The 22,051-nt window shown below is 39.3% G+C and overlaps 1 protein-coding gene across 1 annotated transcript in view; it reads left to right on the forward strand.

The window, feature by feature from the left end:
• tdrd12 (tudor domain containing 12) overlaps positions 1 to 21,896 on the forward strand; it is a 63,661-nt gene extending 41,765 nt beyond the window's left edge. The window contains exons 22-36 of the mRNA XM_067380399.1: positions 708 to 825; positions 1,271 to 1,410; positions 1,492 to 1,709; positions 1,795 to 1,876; positions 12,913 to 13,094; positions 13,657 to 13,864; positions 13,941 to 14,033; positions 14,105 to 14,280; positions 15,235 to 15,420; positions 18,138 to 18,187; positions 18,291 to 18,384; positions 18,463 to 18,576; positions 18,729 to 18,882; positions 18,993 to 19,053; positions 21,452 to 21,896. Of these exons, the coding sequence (XP_067236500.1) occupies positions 708 to 825; positions 1,271 to 1,410; positions 1,492 to 1,709; positions 1,795 to 1,876; positions 12,913 to 13,094; positions 13,657 to 13,864; positions 13,941 to 14,033; positions 14,105 to 14,280; positions 15,235 to 15,420; positions 18,138 to 18,187; positions 18,291 to 18,384; positions 18,463 to 18,576; positions 18,729 to 18,882; positions 18,993 to 19,053; positions 21,452 to 21,525 (1,950 nt within the window). The 3' untranslated portion in view covers positions 21,526 to 21,896. The remainder of the gene's footprint in view (positions 1 to 707; positions 826 to 1,270; positions 1,411 to 1,491; positions 1,710 to 1,794; positions 1,877 to 12,912; positions 13,095 to 13,656; positions 13,865 to 13,940; positions 14,034 to 14,104; positions 14,281 to 15,234; positions 15,421 to 18,137; positions 18,188 to 18,290; positions 18,385 to 18,462; positions 18,577 to 18,728; positions 18,883 to 18,992; positions 19,054 to 21,451) is intronic.
• The last annotated feature ends 155 nt before the right edge of the window (positions 21,897 to 22,051 follow it).

The raw sequence follows: 22,051 nt of genomic DNA on the forward strand, positions 1-22,051 counted from the left end.
TCACTGTATGTCATTTCCATGTACTGAACTCTTGTTATTCAACTATGCCAAGTTAAATTCAAATTTTGAATCTAGGGCACCTTTAAATACTTACACATGGAATTTGAACACAGACTGTAATCACAGACTGAACGCAACTGGCTCTGAGTGGACGCGTTTGAGTGCGATCAGTCATAAGTATCAATTTACATTCATAATCGGCCTTACAATCATTAAGTGTGTGCACGGCTTTAACGATACATTAAAAAACAATTTTTTTTTTTTTTTTTTTTTTTTTTTGCAAATGGTGTTTTTTTCCATTTATGTTCTTCATATTGTAGTGAGTAATCTTTCTTGGTATTGCTGTTTCAAATAGCCCACTATAATCTGGAGTCTGTCAAGGGTTAATGGCAATGGCAGATACATTACTATAGTGTCAAGGAAAATAATTTTCAAATAATGTGCTTATTTTTTATTTATTTTTTTTCTTTAACCTGTGCAATCAACCAATCAGATTACAGATATTGAATCATCCCTTTGTGGTGACAAAAATATAAATTTTGCTTTTATCCTCTACATTACAGATTGATTTCTTGAGAGGTTGTCCATCTTCTGGCAGTTTAAATGTTTGCTAGTTGAGATTATGGCAATATATTGAACCACCAATGTAATGCTGATTGGCTCTTGCATCTGATGTATTTTCCCATCATGCACCATCTGTCATTCAGGCTGTGGTCAACACTGCCGTATTCACACTGAAAGCTCATGAAGATGTGACGGACCAGTTCGAGTTTGTCATTGATCAGTGGAGGAAAGACATCGGCCATGGAACGCAAGTCATTCTGGGTAAGTATGTCATTTGACATTTAGCTGTCAAACTAAATGGCCTAAGATGTCACTGTTTTTCATCTGTTTTTCAATCTTGCATTCTCTGTAGCCAAGAAGGTTTTCATGACGTAAATAAAACATTCCCTCTGGCATCCTTTACCTGCTATAAATAGTCTATATATGTCCTATCCCTTGTTTATTGTTTGGTAAACATAAGCCATGAATCTCAGAAAAAAATTAAAATAAAATAATTGAATTATTTAAAAATATAAAAAATTGTAAGGAAAATGCATTAGGTTGTTACAAAAACCTGCCTGCAATGTTCTGGGAAGATTCGCTGATGGTTACAAAAAATAGAACCTACAGAAAATGTTCTTAGAACTTTTGTTCCAAACAGGACCATGTGCTGATAGTAGGAAACATTCAGTGTTTGCTTCATGTCTGACTCTCATTCCTCCTCCAGTTACCACCAACGACTGCCTCAAGGCTCTTGGTATCAGGGACGCCACGTGCGTTGTCCATTACGGATTTCCCAGTACCCCTAAGCTGTTCGGCAGCCGCCTCTTCTGCATGTCTGAGAATTTCAGAAGCCTTCCAGACGTGGTGCTTGCATTGGTTTGTCATTCCTGTATTTAATTTAGTGATAGGATGGTGATGTAACGATGGCTGTGACGTCCTGTGCAGGATCCCGGCGAGAGCTGGTCTCCTGCAGCTCAGTCCGTGCTGCTGCTGTCGGAGCAGAACGCCCGTCACGTGTGCGGTGTTCTGCGCTACCTGAGGAGAGCCGGGGCTCTCCTGCCGCCCGAGCTGCTACAGTTTGCTCTGGGCGTCCAGCAGGCCAAAGAGGAGCAGAAGACGGACAGACCCCTCTGCTGCTCGCTCAAGAGCTTCGGCTTCTGCAGGTCTCTGCATCAAACACCATGTTTACATCATCTGTGAGTGTGAACGTCTGCTGCTGATTTACAAATGTATTCTTCCTCTTTACAGGGACAGCACAGTTTGTCCAGATAGACACATGATCAACAAATCCCTGGATCATCCAAAGCACCCGGACACTGGCACTGTAATGGTCAGTTCAAAACAGAAAATCACAAATATATCTGGTTTTGGGCCATATGGTTTGAGACAATACATGGATGAAATCCTGTCATTTTCAATTTTATGTCGAATGTCATGGAATTTGGTAATTTTTGGCCCCGTTTACACTCGTGTATCTTTGTCGTTTACATTATGCCAGCATTTTCAAACCTTGTAGACGGAGAGTTTCAAAAACACTTCTGACCCCGTTTTAGTTTGAAAACACCAGCGTTGTTTCAGTATAAACGGACCAATGGAGAGTTTTGAAAATAATGGCGTAGCTGGTCACGTTCGCTCTGCGTATCCTTGATGACCTTGTAAACAATAACATGGAGACTGAACTGCAATCTTTGCAGGCTTTGTTGTCATTTTTAGCTGTGTACATGAGCAAGAGGCAACTGTTTACACTTATACACATGCCCAGTGTGCATGAATGGTCATGGGACGTGGGTTTTCAGTTATGTAGTGTAGACGGAGATCGTTTCTGAAAAGCTGTGGAAACGCCATTGTAGACGAGGATCGTTTTCATTTTAAAACACTGTTTTAAAACAAAAACGCACTAGTGTAACAGACGGGCTTCACTCCAGTAGTGCTCTCCAGCTCAGTCCCAGTGTCTCTCAGTCAGCAGTCCCTCTCTCTCTCACACACTCCTGCTTCTCCTGGTGTTTTATCCTGTCTCCGTGCCAATTACTGGAATTAGAAACGGGTGTTCGTTATTTACAATTAACAAATTAAGATATTTCTGTTGAAATCCGATGGCTCAGAAAGGCCTCCATAGCCAGCAATGACATTTCCTCTCTCAAGACCCATAAAAGGTACTAAAGACGTCGTTACAAAGTCCATCTCACTGCAGTGGTTCTACAATCATTTTATGAAGCGACGAGAATAGATTTTGTGCACAAAAAAACTAAATAACGTATATAGTGATGGGCCGATTTCAAAACCCTGCTTCCTGAAGCGTTATGAATCATTGTATCGACTGACAGGACTCTGTGAACTGCAGCGCAAACTAAGATGGCGGCGCCCATCTCGCGTTATAGATCAAGATAAAGATCATTTATAAAGGCTTTTAAACGACAAAACACACTCACTTACACATATTTGAGGATCGGAATATCAGATAGTTGATACATGGTAAGCAAGTTTGTGAATATTTTAAATAAACAAGGAAAAACAAAATAATAGCGATCCACCTGTCATACAGTGTTATTGTTGCTGCGCTCAGCGCTAGTGACACGCAAGACGCGCCGCTATGGAAACATTAAAGGCAAACGTTCTAAAATAACGGTTGCATTAAAAAAAAAAACTCACTCTGGGGGACAGTTAAAATATTTTAAACTCACGCTCGAAGGAGAGAAAGCAAAAACAGCTCCTTATAAAGAAATGAAAATGTTATATAGCTTACAGGGAATCCAAAGTGCACCCAAACACCAGACCTGTTGGTTATTTGGACGATCTTCTATTTCTGGTCTGTTAAACCTTTACAGTCTGTGTTAAACACATTAGCCATTTTGCAAAGAGCCTTCAGCACGTACTGAGTGAGTGAGCGCCTGCCTGAGTAGCCACATGTAAATCAGACGCTCCAGACGCCCCAGACGCGTTCGGTTTGAACGCAGCATAACAAACGTATAAGTTGGTGTTTTTTTTTCTTCGGGGGTGTCAGGGGCATTGCCTGTTACGTCGTTTGGGTTATTGGGCTACCTTGTTGAACGCATAACGTGAAGATGAACGAAGGTCTTATGGGTGTCAAACGACATGAGGGTAAGTAATTATTTAAAGAATTTTCATTTTTGGGTGAACTAACCCTTTAATTATTCTTAATGTTACATTACTAAAATCAAAAGAACTTATTTAATGGATCTGAGATAAAACTAACAATGATCAGTTGTATTTCTTAACTAACATTAACAAAAAATAGCACTTTCTGTAACAAATGTAGCTATTGCTCAATCTTAGTTAATGCATTAAATAATGAAACCTTATTGTAAAGTGTTACCTGTTCTTTATAGCCTAATTCTTTTGCACTTTAATATCTGTTTGAAAATTTTATTTCAAATTAGTGGTGGGCATAGATATATATATTTTTTTATCTAGATTAATTTCACTGTAATCTTGGACTTAATATAGATTAAAATGGCTGATTTGAATTCTGCCGAAGGCATTCAGAATATGTGTGCTACCCAAATAATGACTAAAAGTAAGTCTTTGAGAACGGGTTTGTAACAATCTTGAACTGTCACATTAGGTGCCCTGGTAAATGTAGATCCACTACCTGACACTAGGGGCAGTGTGGCCCTGATTGCTGTAGTATATCAGCAACGTAGAGGTAGAAGAAGTAAGATTGGTTTGGTGCTACAGCATGGTGGATGGTGTCTGCAACCCACTCTTATGAGTCCTGACTGGGAATCTTTGGGGATTTTCTGCTCAGTCAATGTAAGGTGTTGTTTTTGCTTTTGTGTTTTTATGTATAGTTGTTTGTTTTGTTTTCATTTATATATGAGCTGATGTCGATTTTGTTTGCTTATTTGTAGAAGGACTCTTTAGTCTTTATGAACAATACAAAGGTGGATTATTCACCAAAAAGGCCCCTTTACCTCAGGAATTGTTGCCTTCAACTTCCTTGTGATTTCATGAGGCGCTAGGGGAAATGTATGCTGGTATGCTTGGGCACTTGTTGGATTATACCTGACTGGTTCAACTCACATCACTTCAAGATTTTTACTCCCTGGACTTCAGCTGCAAGGACTTCAACATTGCGAACTATCCAGATAAGTTACCATGTCACTTGGGAAGGGTGTTTATTTACACATGATCCTTCCCAGTGGTTAAATGATCTGACTCCAGTGGTTACTTGCTTACGGGTGATTTCATAACCTGATATTGATGATTGAATGTGTTCATTGTTTTTCTCTTTTACAAATTATATATACTTTTGCATCTACTGGTTGCCTTACTGAGTATTTTTGATTTTCATGGATCTTTTGCTGATGGTCCCTCCCTCATATAAATCTTGTGACAGTTTAGCTTAAAATACTAGGCCAAGTGTTACAAAGTGGCGCCCGAACAGGGACCTGAAGGCGTTTATAATCTTTGGTGATCAGTGTATGCTTTGAATACGTCAGTATGGCAGGTGAGGCTGCTCTGGGAGAGGATGGATTTGGTCCTGAACCAGATTTCTCATTGGAGACATTTACTACTCGAAGAGACCCATTTGGTGAGATGATTCACACGTTCAGCAGCTTATACATTGATTCTGGTGAAGAGGAGGAAAAGATCTGTGATGATGTACAGGAAACATTTCCACCTCCACCACCGCTTGAGGTTGAAAGTGAGGATAAATCGGCTACACCCACAATGACGTCAATGACAGTAGAGAGGCTATCAGAACGACTAACTACACTCGAAGGCTGCTGGGAAGAGAGCAAACGGAGGATGATTGAGTGTGTTTCTCAAGAGATGTTGGATGCCAAGTTTCAAGCCTTGAGGGATAAAATTAACTATCGTTTTGATAGAGAGAGAGATAGAATGAAGGAACAGCTGGAACTAGCAGTAAGGGATTTGGGACAATCCATGATAGACTGTTTGAAACGGAGAGATGCACAAATTGACCAATAATTAAAATCTATCAATGCTAGCTTATCTAACTCCAGACAGACAGTTCCTAATTGCTCTACCCCATATTCAGCTTCTCAAAACCAAACTTATAGTGTACAGAACATTCCCTCAGTATGTCCAGAAAGTCATACTTCCTTGCAGTACAATCCTCCAGTAAAACTAGAGTTTCCCAGCTTTTGTGAAGCGCAGGAAGAGGATCCTGTAAACTTCATTGAGCGGTGCGAGGAGTACTTTGCAGTGCGACCTCTCAGTGATGCGGAAATTATGGCTGCGTTGACTGCTGTGCTCAAAGGCACTGCTAAGGACTGGTGGATGGTGGAACGGCAACATGTGAGGAGTTGGAAGCAGTTTCGAGAAGTCTTCTTACAGTCCTTCTTAAGTGAAGACTATGAAGAAGTAGCAATTAGAAGATTGCAAGAAAGGAAACAAAAGGGGAAGGAATGTATTCGAGACTTTGCTTACCAGTACCGAGCGCTGTGTATGAAATGGAAAAGTGAGATGAGTGAAAGAGACATTGTCCATGCTATATTAAGAAACTGTAACCCTCGGCTAGCTAGTCTGTTAAGAGGGACAGTGAAGGATGTTGGTGAACTGGTAAGAATTGGCACGCAAATTGAAAGAGATTTTGAAGAGTCAAAGAGATATTGGAGTCAAGTTAATACAGCTGATCAGAAAAAGAAAGTTCAGTCAACTCACTGTCTCCAAGTAGGACCTTCTCGTACCAATACCAGTATGTTACAACCTTTTCCTAACTTGGCTCTAACTGAAATCAAGACTGTCAACATCCCCATTATTCTCCAAGACCGGTACTGTTCAGCGATGATAGACACGGGTAGTACACTCTCCCTCATTCAAAAGTCAACTTGGGAACAGATCAGCAAGAATGAGCCATATCAGCCATGCGGTGGTCAGGCATTCCTTCTCGCCAATGGACAGCAGCAGACTGCAATTGGAAGGGTGACTTGGAAATGTGAGGTCCAGGGACGTAAGATGGAGCTAACGTTATACATAATGAATGATACAGATTTGACCGTGCCAATCATCCTAGGGATGGACTTCCTGATGGATTCTGGATTGACTTTGGACTTCCAGAGATCAAAGTACATCATACCTGCCAGTGAAGGAAGAACTGAAGAAGCGTTTCCTTTCTCTCCACATGGACCCCAAGCAACAGTAAATTTTTATATAGCCTTACCCATCCCTCTTACATCCAGTGAAACCCATCTATCCATCCGAAAACTGGTTCAACAGGCTAATACTAGTGGTCAGTTCAAAACCGAATTGGAGAAGTTAATGTTGCAATGGCCTGCAATATGCACACATGAAATAGGGCATTCCAACCTGGTAAAACACCAAATTCTCATAATTGATGAAGTTCCTGTCAGGAAACGCCCATATAAAGTGTCTGTAGACAAGCAGCAGTTCATTGAATCTGAAATAAATGATCTGCTGACTAAGAAGATTGTCAGGCCATCAACTTCTCCGTGGGCAGCACCTGTTGTAGTAGTGCCAAAGAAGGATGGTAGTTCAAGACTGTGTGTGGACTATCGTGGTTTGAACGCAAAAACCTACCTCGATGCCTACCCTATGCCCCAAATTCAAGATATTCTTGAATCTTTGCATGGTGCCGCAATATTTAGTACACTTGACCTGAAAAGTGGATACTGGCAAGTGGAAATGGCACCTGACAGCATCCAGAAAACTGCCTTCGTCACTTCATCTGGGCTATATGAATTTTGTCGTCTTCCGTTTGGGCTCAAAAATGCTGCTGCAACGTTCCAGAGACTGATGGAACAGGCTCTAAGAGAACTCAAAGGCAAGTGCTGTTTCATCTACATTGATGACGTTGTAGTGTTCTCCAAGAATGAGGAAGATCATCTCTGCCACCTACAGCAAGTTTTTCATTGTCTCCATAAAGCCGGTCTAACCCTCAACCTGAGTAAGTGTAACTTTATGCAGCAGACTCTCACCTTCTTAGGTCACATTGTGTCAAGCAGTGGGATAAAAACAGATCCAGCAAAAGTGGAGGCAGTCACTTCTTTCCCAACCCCTCAGTCACTCAAGGATGTACAGCGCTTTCTGGGGCTTGCTGGTTGGTATCACCACTATATTGCACATTTCTCTGAGAAAGCTGCCCCACTTCATGCACTGAAACAAAAAAAATCTACTTGGTTGTGGTCAGAACAATGCCAACATGCATTCAACACTATAAAACAGGATTTAACCCAAGCACCCGTGTTGAAACCCCTGATTTCAGTAAACCTTTCACAGTACAAACGGATGCTAGTGAGGTTGGGTTAGGTGCGGTACTCACTCAGGAGATGGCAGGTGAAGAAAAGGTCATTGCCTATGCTTCACGCTTACTACGAGGAGCAGAGAAAGCCTACTCTGTCTCTGAAAAAGAGTGTTTGGCTGTAATTTGGGCTGTGGAAAAGTGGAGGCCATATTTGGAGGGGCGTTCATTTACAGTTATTACAGACCATGCAGCACTGACATGGGTGTTCCAACACCCAAAGCCGTCATCACGTCTCACCCGTTGGACATTAAGGTTACAAGGGTTTCACTTTACAATAAAATATCGTAAAGGCCAATGCAATGTGGTGCCTGACATCTTGTCCAGAGTTCATAACCATACTCAGGAAATGATTGCAGTAATAAAACCCACCGACGTGTTACCAAATAACATGGAAGTGGATCTAGCACAAATTGCCAATGATCAACAAAGAGACCCAGAGTTACAAGAATTGATTCAAGAGACACAGTGCAAGGATGTTGCTGATCCTAACCGCATCCATTACGTGATGCAGAATGGTTTTCTCTTTCGTAGCCTACCAAAAGGACAAGGACAAAAACTCCAACTGATGATTCCATCCAGTCAACGTGAAGCTCTGTTACATTATGCACATGACAGTCCCCTTAGTGGACACCTGGGGAGATTGAAAACTCTTCTAAAACTACTCGACATAGCATATTGGCCGAACGTGAGAAATGATGTGTGGAAGTATTGCAAGGAATGTACCATCTGTCAAAAATACAAACCTGCAATAACCAAGTTGTCTGGTCATCTCCAATCAACGCCTGTCGTCGAACCTGGGCATATGTTAGGGGTGGACTTAATGGGACCTTTCCCTAAGAGCAGTAAACAAAATGAATACCTCCTTGTGGTTGTTGACTATTGCTCTAAATGGGTAGAAATGTTTCCATTACGGAAAGCCAAGACACCGCAAATAGCTCGGATTCTTGTGGAGGAGATTTTCACCAGGTGGGGCACGCCTACGTATTTGGTGTCGGATAGAGGAGTACAATTTACATCTCAACTACTCAGTGCAGTCTGCAAACAATGGGGGTTATCCAGAGATTGACAACTGCTTATCACCCCCAAACCAACCTTACAGAAAGGGTTAACCGCAATCTCAAAACAATGATTGCCTCTTATGTCGGTGACCAACATCGACTATGGGACAAGTGGCTTGCAGAATTTCGTTTTGCCCTCAATACAGCATGGCACGAGAGCACTGGGTTTACACCTGCAGAGGTTGCATTGGGGCGAAAATTGAAGGGACCCATAGAAAGAGCCATCCACAAACCACCTGATCCAGACAATCCTACTTACTCCCTTATCGACAGACAACAGCAGCTCCGCAACGTGGTGAAGGCAAATGTTGAAAGAGCCCAAGATAAACAGAGGAGATACTACAATCAACGGCATAAATCAGTTCAGTTTCAGGTGGGAGATGTGGTGTGGGTCCGAACCCATCCTCTTTCCAGAGCTAACGAAGGGTATATGGCTAAGTTGGCAGCAAAATGGAAAGGCCCGGCAAGAGTAGTAAAAGTACTTGGACCTGTTAATTGTTCTTTGAGGTACATTGATGATCCTAATGTTGTAGAAACTGTACATGTTCAAAATATGAAGCCATGTTATGGTTTTAGTCAACCTTCTTCTGAGGGGGAGGGTATGTAACAATCTTGAACTGTCACATTAGGTGCCCTGGTAAATGTAGATCCACTACCTGACACTAGGGGCAGTGTGGCCCTGATTGCTGTAGTATATCAGCAACGTAGAGGTAGAAGAAGTAAGATTGGTTTGGTGCTACAGCATGGTGGATGGTGTCTGCAACCCACTCTTATGAGTCCTGACTGGGAATCTTTGGGGATTTTCTGCTCAGTCAATGTAAGGTGTTGTTTTTGCTTTTGTGTTTTTATGTATAGTTGTTTGTTTTGTTTTCATTTATATATGAGCTGATGTCGATTTTGTTTGCTTATTTGTAGAAGGACTCTTTAGTCTTTATGAACAATACAAAGGTGGATTATTCACCAAAAAGGCCCCTTTACCTCAGGAATTGTTGCCTTCAACTTCCTTGTGATTTCATGAGGCGCTAGGGGAAATGTATGCTGGTATGCTTGGGCACTTGTTGGATTATACCTGACTGGTTCAACTCACATCACTTCAAGATTTTTACTCCCTGGACTTCAGCTGCAAGGACTTCAACATTGCGAACTATCCAGATAAGTTACCATGTCACTTGGGAAGGGTGTTTATTTACACATGATCCTTCCCAGTGGTTAAATGATCTGACTCCAGTGGTTACTTGCTTACGGGTGATTTCATAACCTGATATTGATGATTGAATGTGTTCATTGTTTTTCTCTTTTACAAATTATATATACTTTTGCATCTACTGGTTGCCTTACTGAGTATTTTTGATTTTCATGGATCTTTTGCTGATGGTCCCTCCCTCATATAAATCTTGTGACCGTTTAGCTTAAAATACTAGGCCAAGTGTTACAGGTTTCTCAAGCCAGGTGGTGCATTAAACCAGGATCAAACATAGTAGTTTGACGACGACTCTTCCCCTGCGCTACATCAGTGCTTGGCCCTGCATCTTCCGCATTAGCTAAGGGATGCTTTGCGTTTAGGTGGTACTTGAGACTGGAAGAACTCCTACAGTAAACTAATTCCGCATTGCACAAGGTGCAAACAACCTTAGTCTTGTTGAGGTTTCCATTGGGAAGCTTCTTAAAAATAAATTTTCCCTGAAGCAAACCCGGCGGCTTCATAGCTGCATCCATGTTAGCACGTCACGTTTGATGTGGTAATTTCACAGTAGGCATACACACAGGTTCGAAGACTCGTTCTCGCCCCCTACAGTGCAATTTGGCTAGGTATACATCTGCGCTAAAATATCAAGGTGAAAGTCATCATAGCTTGCGTAGTATAGACCCAGCTCCCAACCCAACTTTGAGATTAGATTAACGGCAATATTTTTTTTTTTTATCGCCCGATAAGAGTCTCGCGTTAACGCTGATAACGGCCCACCACTACTTCAAATACAATAATAAAATACACAAATATAGTCATTCAGTTTTTTTTGTTATAAAAAAAGAGTTCTTAAACCTGTTCTTCTGACAACACTTTTTTTTTTGCAACTTATTTCAATATCGTGATAAAAGCTTCAGTAATTAATCGCAAATTTGAAAATTTGATGCCGTCACATGCCTACTTGAAGGAATTGACAAGTATCCTTCTCAAAATCATAATCATTAATAATAAATACAATTTATTAAAGCATTATTTTAAAGGAATTTGTTTTCATCCATGTTTTAATTTAATTTATGTAGTAAACTTCTCTTGTACAGCTAGTTGGCAAATTAGTGAATTAGAATTGCTATATTTCCACTTCATTACATGTTAAGATTCAATTGTTTTGTTCTATTAATTATTAAATTATTAAATCAGGTTTTATGAAATAATTTGACTACCACAGGTTTTGAAACCTTTTTTTTTTTTTTTTGACAGGCAAGCAACTGTTAGAATACATTCATCGACCAAAAAAACGAATTGTTATAGCTCAGCACAGTCTTATTGTTTGAATCTCTTGTTTTCTTGATTTACTGCGAGTATAACATGTTTGTACATGCCTCAGAAACAATGCTGTTTTGTCACGCGGCTAACATAACCACAGTAACAGTAATACAGCATTTTCTCCTTCATATAATATATTTTAAAATGAATTGTATGCCATTTAGCAATAAGTCGTCCAGCTTTTATTAATAAAATTCTAATATCGATCTATCTTACTGTAGTGTGCAACAAGTGTCTCATTGCAAGTGAACACACAGAGTAACATTATAACATAACTTTCTACACATTCAAACATATTTTAGTATAATTATTTTGACCAAGTAAAACAGCACTGCATTACCCACAATTTTAACTGGTCAGATAAAGTGACTTGTATGAGTAGTAATTCAGCGCTCGCAGCCGTTTGTTAGAATGAAACAAAATTAAGTGAATTTAAGTGATTAAACGTAACTGTAACAAAGTTCAGGGAAGGAGGAAGACATTACACGTAATTTTAATAATGTACTTTTAATCATAAAAAACACTAGCAAAAGCGTCAGACTGCAGCATACAAGCATAATAAAACAGCAAGGTAAAATATCACAGTAACATTAATAAAACTTTAATACATTATCTCATCCATGAACATGATTTCTGCCCGAGTCACGTCAGATTCCTTTCCATCAGCTGTGGAGGTGAAGATATATTTACATGACATTACATTTACATTTATGCATTTGGCAGACGCTTTTATCCAAAGCGACTTACATTGCATTATACTATACATTTGTATCTGAGTATGTGCAATCCCTGGGATCGAACCCATGACCTTGGCATTGCTAGTGCCATGCTCTAACCACTGAGCTACAGTAAAGCTGTAGCTCAACTCCCATGATTCCACTCTCATTCATGCATCATCAAGCTACGCATTTGTTTTGAATGAGCAACCTCTAGTGGTGAAAATTACATATTGTGCCTTTAAAACAAACAAAAAAAATTAAATAAAATGGAAAACATTATTTAAAAAAAAATAATCCAAAAACTAAAAATTCAAGTCTTTTACCAGCACTGGAATGATTTGCACTGTTTATTTCACCGTTTGTCCATGTTTCAGAAGGGTGGTGTGTCCTGCTTTGGCTTTGTTTGGAAATATTTCTGTTGGCAAAACAAAAACAGAGCAGAAAAATTGTCTAAAATGATTTTTTTTTTTTTTTTACGCTAAAAGTCATGCTTTTATTCTGAGGATCAGCGCAGCTTCAATGTGTTTGCATTTATAGCTCCAAATGTGCTTTAAGTGAGCAATTGTAATGCATCTTGGGTGTTTACAGCTGCCTTTGAATGAGTTTAAGTGCCTCAGATCACTGAAAACACATTTACATCAGATATAAGGGCGTTTGCAAGAGTTTACAGTCTCTGTTCTTCTGACTCTGTCATGTTGAAAATTTTCAGCTCGTCATGTTTTTCAGTAGGAGTAATTATTTATTCTGGACTTTTTTTGATCGATTTCAACGTGTTACAGTTTCACTTCTGCCAGTGGTTCACAGCAAAATGTTTCTCCCAAATCTCAAAAGGTTTTGCCTCTGCTCATAAAGACGGCGAACGTGTATTCTGGCCGTATCGTGAGCCAGAAAGACGACAGTTACGAGGCTCTCGCTGCTCAAATGAATGCACACTATGCTGGAGAGAGACGCTGTGCTGTGGAAGTGCTGAAGGGACAACTGTACGCCATTCAGGAGGAGAGCGTCTATAACCGGTACTGACGCCCTCTGCTGGAACACTTGATGCGCACTCCTCATTCTGGAGACATTTACGCCATACTTCATCATATACTAATACTGCCATTCAGCAAGGATGCATTAGATTGATCAACAGTGACTGTAAAGACGTTTATAATGTTACAAAAGATCCTAAGAATCCTGAAAAATAAAATGCATCACGGTTTCCACAAAAATATGAATTGGCAAAAACTCTTTAACATTGAGGATTAAACAAACTGTTATTAATAACTGAGCAACTTGATGATCACATTAGTGTGATTTCTGAAGGATCATGTGACACTGAAGGCTGGAGTGATCAGCTTTGATCACTGGATATAAATTATTTATATATTTACATAGAAAACAGTTTTTACATTGTAATATTTCATTATTTTGCTGTATTTTTTTATCAAATGTATGCAACCTTAGTGAGCAGAAGGGACTTCCTTCCTACATTCCTTACCGACCCTCTTAACTTCTGAAGGGTGGTGTATGTAAATGAATAAATTCCATGAATGTTTATGGGAAATGATTGTTTGATTGTACATCCGGTTGCAGTGTGCGTGTGATTGAGGTGCCGGATAAAGGAGAGCAGCTGTTCAGCAGCGTCATTGCCTGCTTCATCGATGAGGGCCGCACACAGGAAGTGAAGTCACACCAGCTGCTCCAGCTTCCCGCTCCGTTCCAGGATCTGCCAGACCAGGCTGTAGAGATCATCCTGTGCAGGGTTCAGCCCATCGACGGGGAGGTGGACTGGAACCCCAAGGTCTCGACAGTCCCGCCAACATCTCTTCAGTTTGTACATGAACGACTGTTTAAAACAGAGCGATGTCTGTGTTCAGGTGACCAGAGCCGTGAGTCAGAAGATCAGAGGGAAGCTGCATCAGGCCAGGGTCGTGATGAGTGTGGGAAACACTGTCTGGGTTGATCCGATGGTAGGTGTTCATCAGGTTTGCTGGTCCACTCCAGTCCGAAAGTGTTTCTAGTGCTTGTTCTCTTCACGCAGGTGCGTATGACGCGAGTGCCGGGTCTGAAGACCTACATCAACGAGTATAACGTCCACACTGAGATCCTGGCCTCTGGGTTTGGCGTCAATAATCCTCAACACGTGGACCTGCTTAAGAGGGTTTTCCAAGGAGACCAGGACTACAACATGCTGGATCAGAACCTGACAGACAACAGGTGTACAGGATTTCCCTAAGTATTAAACACTAAACCCATGGAAACTGTACTTTAAATCTTTTCAGTAGGCCCCTCCCCCTAGTGGGTGTGTCATGTTTCTCATTTGACATTTTACTGCACTATTTTATATTCAAATCTTTTTCTAATCTTGACAAAACACAGATGTGCGACTCAAGCTTATTCTGTTCTGTGATAGAAGTGATATTGAGACAGAAATGTTGGCTAAACAAAATCATACAGGAACTTCAATTTTTGTGATAACTTTAGATTTGGAACACAACTTTATTAGACATGTCACTTTTTTTTCTCTCCAGAACCTTTCTTTAGTAGTAATCTACTACTGTAACTAACTCTTTGACGCTTCAAAAACTCCATAAAGAGATTGGAAAACTAATCCATATGAATGAGGCTTTTACTCCTGTAAACATTGATCAGCAAACATAAGATTCCAGAAGCTGCGTAACACATGAGAAAGAACATTAGTTACGCAGCATGCAGAGGTTTGTTCTTGTGCATTATTCAGGTTCAGTTCTGTATGTTCGCTGATCAATGTTTACATGCGAGTAAAAGCCTAAATTAAATCTGTTCATCATAACAAGCGATTGATTCTCTTCAGAAAATTTGGACTAAACGGCTCGATTCATATGGATAAGTTTAATAACCTCTTTATGAAGTTTTTGAAGCATCAAAGTGGTAGTTGCAAAGGCAGTCAATGGAAGGCAATTTAAAAGCATTCTGTCATCAAAAATATCTTAATTTGTGTTCTGAAGATGAAGTATAATAACAATAAAGTACGTTATATCAGTTACTACCACCAGTTACTACTATCTATTCTTTCAGTTTCTTGTACACACATATATTGTCATTATATTTTAAATATATATATATATATATGTATGTATATATGTGTGTTTAAAGTACCCACTTTAAAGTGCTATTGTTTTGCTCTGGCAGGTGTGAGAGCCATTCGTTATCCTCAGAGAAGAGTCTTGCGGTCACAGATGACCTGATGACCAGCAGGATGAAGGATGTAGTCAGCGCTCATAATTCCATGCGCTTCATCCAGAGCCCTCAGATCAGCAGTGCTGTCCTGAGCAACGGAGATAGGGAGCCTTCAGAGGACAGCAGCAGCGTCATCAGGCTAGTCTCTATTAGCCCAACATTGAGATTGACTTCTGCTAGCTGCTTTTCTTAGTTAAAACAATTAAATTGGCACAAATCTTTTGCTATGCGTTTGATAACGCACAGGCGAGTACCAGAAGCTATATATCACGGCACATTAAAGAGCACCAAAACGGTATTTATTGCTTGAATTTCTTAATGAAATGGCCAGAATTTGAAATCTGAGACTTTGTTCCATATCAAAAGTAACACAAAGCTTTAAGCCTATTGTGATTTATTGGGTGGGAGGCGCACTACTACTGTTTATTCATCAACAGCATATAGCCTACCAAAAGATCCACTGGGATTTACGAATCGATATTGGTCTGAATGTGACCAAAACAGCAAGGAGACATTTTAATTGTTTATTAATAAAGTAATGATTTCTGAATCAGTGTCGGCGGCAAAGATGAAGTTGACATTACTGACTCCTCATAGTGGACGTGCCTAGAGAGAGAATGCACATTTCATTCAGTTTATTCTATATATACAGAGTAGCCTATTTCTTTTAGTTTTTAATTTCATTTTCGTTAAAGTAGATATTTAAAGCTTTCTATAAATATTTTTCTCATGTCTCTGAGGCAAGTAGCCGCTGAGTTTCGGTTCATTTAGCCTGTAAGACGCCATGTCATGATTATATTGTCTGCTATATTTGCTTCTTATTTATTTCCAGGCAACTGGTTAAAGCTGCAGTCCGCAACTTTTTTTGGTTAAAAATGATCCAAAATCAACTTTTGAACAAGTACATAACCAGCCAGTGTTCAAAATTATCTCATTATCTTGTCTCGATTCACAACAGTAAGCTTGTAATAATGTTTTATAATAAGAGCGACATGGTGGATTTCGGTGGGAAATTCGAGCATGCAGCAGTTCATCTGTGCGTCATTACGTCACGTCCGTAAACAAAGGAAGGAGTCCAGGCTAATCTGTTTTATCACGTGAGGACGCTGCCGGTAGCGGCACATTTATATAGCCTGTTCTCACAGCAGCTGAAATAATTAAACTTATCATTTTGATGGCGGATTGTAATCCAGAAAGGTTCAAATGTCAATCATCAATGACAACTGGAGATTCACCCGTAGACAAAAAGCAAAAGACTTTGGACTGTGGAGTGGCTACAGAAATTGAAATCTACAGGTAACTCTAATACACACTAAATACACACAGTCACACAATGCTGATGATGTTAACAATAACAATTTGAGAACAGTATAACAGTAATAATAATTTGCACGGTTTGGCGTGATCCGAGCTAAGCGATCGTTAGGTTTAATCATCATTGGCAGCATGATTTATTGTAGGCCTAATGCTTTTTTCCTCAGTTGGTCAGAACAAAAGTGGCAGAAATGTTACTTACTTGTTCAGATGATATTTTCCAGTGAAAATTCTTATATTGGTAATACTTTCAAGTCATAGAATCTGTGATTCTGAAGTTCAGTATCCACACCGGTGCGGTGACCGTCAGCGCGGATGAATCTAATGTTTGCTGTCAAACTGTGCCGAAGCACAACTCACGCACAGATAACTGTTCAACATATGACTGCAATCACATGTTTCAAACAGGGATGGCGACAAAGAGGAAAAATTGCGGACAGCAGCTTTAATGAAACATTGATTAAAATTAAGATACAGTTTTTACAAAATGAAATTCACATTAAAGAAAGGCTTTCTACAAAACAAAACTTAATAAAGTGGTCAAAATCATGTCTGACACACTCCATGTCTCCCGACATACTGCGCATCTTATGATGCATCTTACTCATGCTCTTCACTTTTCATAATCAAATAGATGAATTTAAAACATAACATAGGACTATTTAAACATAAATATGAAACTATTATCTTTAATGGCTTCCAACACGTAGCCTAGTAGAGTACAGAGAAATTTTAATTTTCATATTTTAATTATAATAACACATTTAATTGTTTTTATTTTTGTTCACATATAAAAGCAATTAAATGTGTTGTTGTAATTAAAATATGAACATTAAAATGACGGGTAATAATAGATTGACTTTTTTCTGTATTTTATATGGATTTCTGTATTTTTTTTTCCGATCTTAACCCTCAGGTTGAGAGAGTCAGGTTTCCCCAAAAATGCTAGTTAACATTAAAGTCAGTCAGTTTTAGTCTGATGCAATACTCACCCAGGGTATAACTGCTTCCCCCATTTTTTTTTTTTTTTTTTTTTTTTGCCTACCATGTTACACTTGTGGTCTTCCTGGTCAAAAATGACCAGCCTACAAAAAAATGATTATAAATCTCATGCTATATTATCACCAAATATTGTATTCAATCTTTTTGTCAATTCATTTTCTTTCAGTTAGGACAGGTTTGTATTTGTTTTAAGCTGACTGATTGTGGGCCTCATTGATCTGAGCTCAAAAAATGAGCATCCATTGAAAAAGAAAAAAAATAAGAGAAACATTTAGTGTTCAGAAGCATGTCCATGTCTTCTGATTTAAGTCTCATGACTTGGACATGGAAAAAAAAACATTTTAGCCAATAACGTGAGTTCAAGACTGATTCATGAGTCTTTCTCATGCTGATTCATTAAAATCAGACTACACTGGTTACAAAAATTGTATTGTTCCAGTTTTTTTTAATGGAAATGGTTCTGAATATGAACTGACTCCCAGTTTTTGTTTTGTAATGACTCACTTTCTTCTTTTTTTTTCTTTTTTCCCCTCTTTCAGCCCCGATCTGAATGGATTCTCAACTCTGAAGGGGACCAGCTCTGAAACAGGCATGTTCATGTTCAGTCGGCTGTAAGCAGTGGTTTAAAGTGAACTAGTCTGTTCATTAGCATTTGTAGTAATACTTGGTTTTTGTCTACATTGATAATGCAGAAAAAGTTGAAGCCCTGAATGTCAACGAATTACAGACTGTTAATAAACTGCAGAGTTTCCATAATCCAGCCATTTTCTCATTCCAGCCTTCCAGGTGAGTCACATGTCCTGAAATGTGTGTGAACATTCAGCCACAGCATCTGTTTATTTCTCATATCAGTGTTTCCTGCAGTTTTCACCCGCAGATCAAGTGGTTTCAGAGGGGTGAGTTTGTGACCGTCTGCGTGAAGCTCATCAATCCAGTGATGCAGAAGTGTGAATTCAACTCTGACACCGTCATTTACAGGTCACATGATTACACTGTGTTCAGTCATTTTACTGTTGGAAGAAGCGTATTGACACAATGTCGTTTTACTGTCTGTAATGAAGAAACCAAATGTTTTTCTGACACCGTAGTATGGTGTGTTATGGGGATTTTTTGATGCATTTTGATCTCAGTGGGTACGTGAATGACCGCCATTACTACGCAAAGCTTGAGCTGTTCGGTGACATCATCGCAGAGAGATGCTCATGGGAAATCAAGTGCAATGAGCCCGTGATGAAGTTGATGAAAAAGGAAAAGCAGGACTGGAGGACGCTCCTCAAACATAAGGCATCTAGATCTCATTCAGAGCGTTTACAATACATTAATCATGCTGTATTATGTGGAATCAAACTGATGCCGATGACTTGCGATGAATAATTTTTAAACTCTCTCCACAGAGTGCCTTTGTCAGCTATGAGTTTGACTACATTGATGAGGCTCGTGTTTCTCCAGTAAACGGTGAGGAATACATACAGGTGCTGGTCATATAATTAGAATATCATCAAAAAGTTGATTTATTTCACTAATTCCATTCAGAAAGTGAAACTTGTATATTATATTCATTCATTACACACAGACTGATATATTTCAAATGTTTATTTATTTTCATTTTGATGATTATAACAAATAAGGAAAATCCTAAATTCAGTATCTCAGAAAATTAGAATATTACTTAAGACCAATACAAAGAAAGGATTTTTAGAAATCTTGGCCAACTGAAAAGTATGAACATGAAAAGTATGAGCATGTACAGCACTCAGTACTTAGTTGGGGCTCCTTTTGCCTGAATTACTGCAGCAATGCGGCGTGGCATGGAGTCGATCAGTCTGTGGCACTGCTCAGGTGTTATGAGAGCCCAGGTTGCTCTGATAGTGGCCTTCAGCTCTTCTGCATTGTTGGGTCTGGCATATCGCATCTTCCTCTTCACAATACCCTATAGATTTTCTATGGGGTTAAGGTCAGGTGAGTTTGCTGGCCAATTAAGAACAGGGATACCATGGTCCTTAAACCAGGTACTGGTAGCTTTGGCACTGTGTACAGGTGCCAAGTCCTGTTGGAAAATGAAATCTGCATCTCCATAAAGTTGGTCAGCAGCAGGAAGCATGAAGTGCTCTAAAACATAACTTTGGACCACTCAGCAGCAGTCCAGTCCTTTTTGTCTTTAGCCTAGGCGAGACGCTTCTGACACTGTCTGTTGTTCAAGAGTGGCTTGACACAAGGAATGCGACAGCTGAAACCCATGTCTTGCATACATCTGTGTGTAGTGGTTCTTGAAGCACTGACTCCAGCTGCAGTCCACACTTTGTGAATCTCCCCTACATTTTTTAATGGGTTTTGTTTCACAATCCTCTCCAGGGTGCGGTTATCCCTATTGCTTGTACACTTTTTTTCTACCACATCTTTTCCTTCCCTTCGCCTCTCTATTAATGTGCTTGGACACAGAGCTCTGTGAACAGCCAGCCTCTTTTGCAATGACCTTTTGTGTCTTTCCCTCCTTGTGCAAGGTGTCAATGGTCGCTTTTTGGACAACTGTCAAGTCAGCAGTCTTCCCCATGATTGTGTAGCCTACAGAACTAGACTGAGAGTCCATTTAAAGGCCTTTGCAGGGTTTTGAGTTAATTAGCTGATTAGAGTGTGGCACCAGGTGTCTTCAATATTGAACCTTTTCACAATATTCTAATTTTCTGAGATACTTAATTTGGGATTTTCCTTAGTTGTCAGTTATAATCATCAAAATTAAAAGAAATAAACATTTGAAATATATTAGTCTGTGTGTAATGAATGAATATAATATAAAAGTTTCACATTTTGAATGGAATTAATGAAATAAATCACCTTTTTGATGATATTCTAATTATATGACCAGCACCTGTATGTCTGATTGGTTTAACCCTCAATAGCTCAGTTTTGCCCAAGAGTTTTAAGTGTCACTTTTTTTTCTAGTTGTTTTAATGAAATATCACTGATGTCCCTGAAGTAGCTATGATAAAATGACACTTTATGAAGGGAATTTAGGTTATTTAGATCTTATTTCCCCCTGCTCTGTGTTTGGGTCTTTCTCATTCATTTCATGTTTTTTGTTTCAGATTGTAAAAAGTCACTAAGTTTTGAACCACTCAGATTGAGAAAAGCATTACAAAATTTCTGCTTCTATTTTGAAAGCGATGAGATTGCCCGCATCCGAGCTCACATTCTCCTCCTTCGTTATTTTACCGTCTGATTAACGTACTGTTTAAATTTATACAGAATTGTTAAAGGAAGTAAATGCTATACGAAAAAGTATCATAGCTTTTACTCAAAAGAAAGGCACACTCTATAATGTTTTCTAATCTACTGTCAGCATTCAGCAAATATGTCTTTATAACATTTATACAAATCTTTGAATTTCTAATAAACATTAGATTAGATATTCATTAGTCTCAGAACATCCAGCTGTGAGATCTTCTGAAATGTAGACCGCATATAAAAATATTACTGTGTGTAACAGTTTAAAATTAGCCCTAACTAGTCTTTATTTATATATAAAAAAAAAAAAAAGTGATGTCAAATCGATTAATCGCATCTAACATAAGCCATATATTAGATAATTGTATAAAATAATCCAGAAAACAGCACAAACACGGCAGAGATGTCAAATTTAGTGGCTGGAATTAGCTGAGGTGACGGCAGCAGCGGCAAACCTGTCACTCAGTGTTTTCTGGAGCCGTTAGATAAGTTAATCTTCCACTCCTCACTTCACACGCGTCACGTGACCAATCCTGAACGTTTGAATATGCAGAAGTGCAGATGAGGGTTGCTGTGCAGTAGTTCAGTGAACACCTGTGCAGTCATGTGAGCGGTGTTTGTTGTCCCTCAGGGCACTCGTTCCTGGCTGAGGTGGGAGAGGACGGCTGTTTCGTCAGCTCCGAGAGCGGCAGCGACAGCGACTGACACGACGGGCCTCAAATACTATACATTAACTGAGCACATCTGCCTCCACATCAGTTTGGAGCAAAACTACATCTATTTCCCTGTCTGTTGACCAATAATAATGATGATAATAATAATAATAATAATAGTTTTGTGTGTGTGTGTGTTATGAGTCCCACGGCTGTCTTCTGAAGGGCTTCTTTGAGTTACGCTAGTTTTGTTAACAGTATATCTACTTGAACATCAACATTGTTGTGAAGCGCTGCTTTGCTTGCAGTGCATAAAGTGTTTTTGTTTGTGTTCTTTGATATGGATATTTAAGTTTATTGTAAATTTTCATAAATTACTACACTGTCTAATAATATGCATGTTCTTTGATGCAATAAAGTCACACCAAGCATACGGTTTCTTTCATGGCTTGTGAACTTGGTCTCAATGAAACGGAAGTAGCCAAAAATCTTTTCTTTTTGTACATCTGAGTGAAACGGTTTATCAAAAAAATAAGTTAATAAAAATGTAGGGTGGGGCTTAGTTCTCTCAATCGGTT

The sequence above is a fragment of the Chanodichthys erythropterus genome, chromosome 24 (genome assembly GCF_024489055.1).
Source record: "Chanodichthys erythropterus isolate Z2021 chromosome 24, ASM2448905v1, whole genome shotgun sequence".
In the NCBI taxonomy this organism is placed as follows: Eukaryota; Metazoa; Chordata; class Actinopteri; order Cypriniformes; family Xenocyprididae; genus Chanodichthys; species Chanodichthys erythropterus.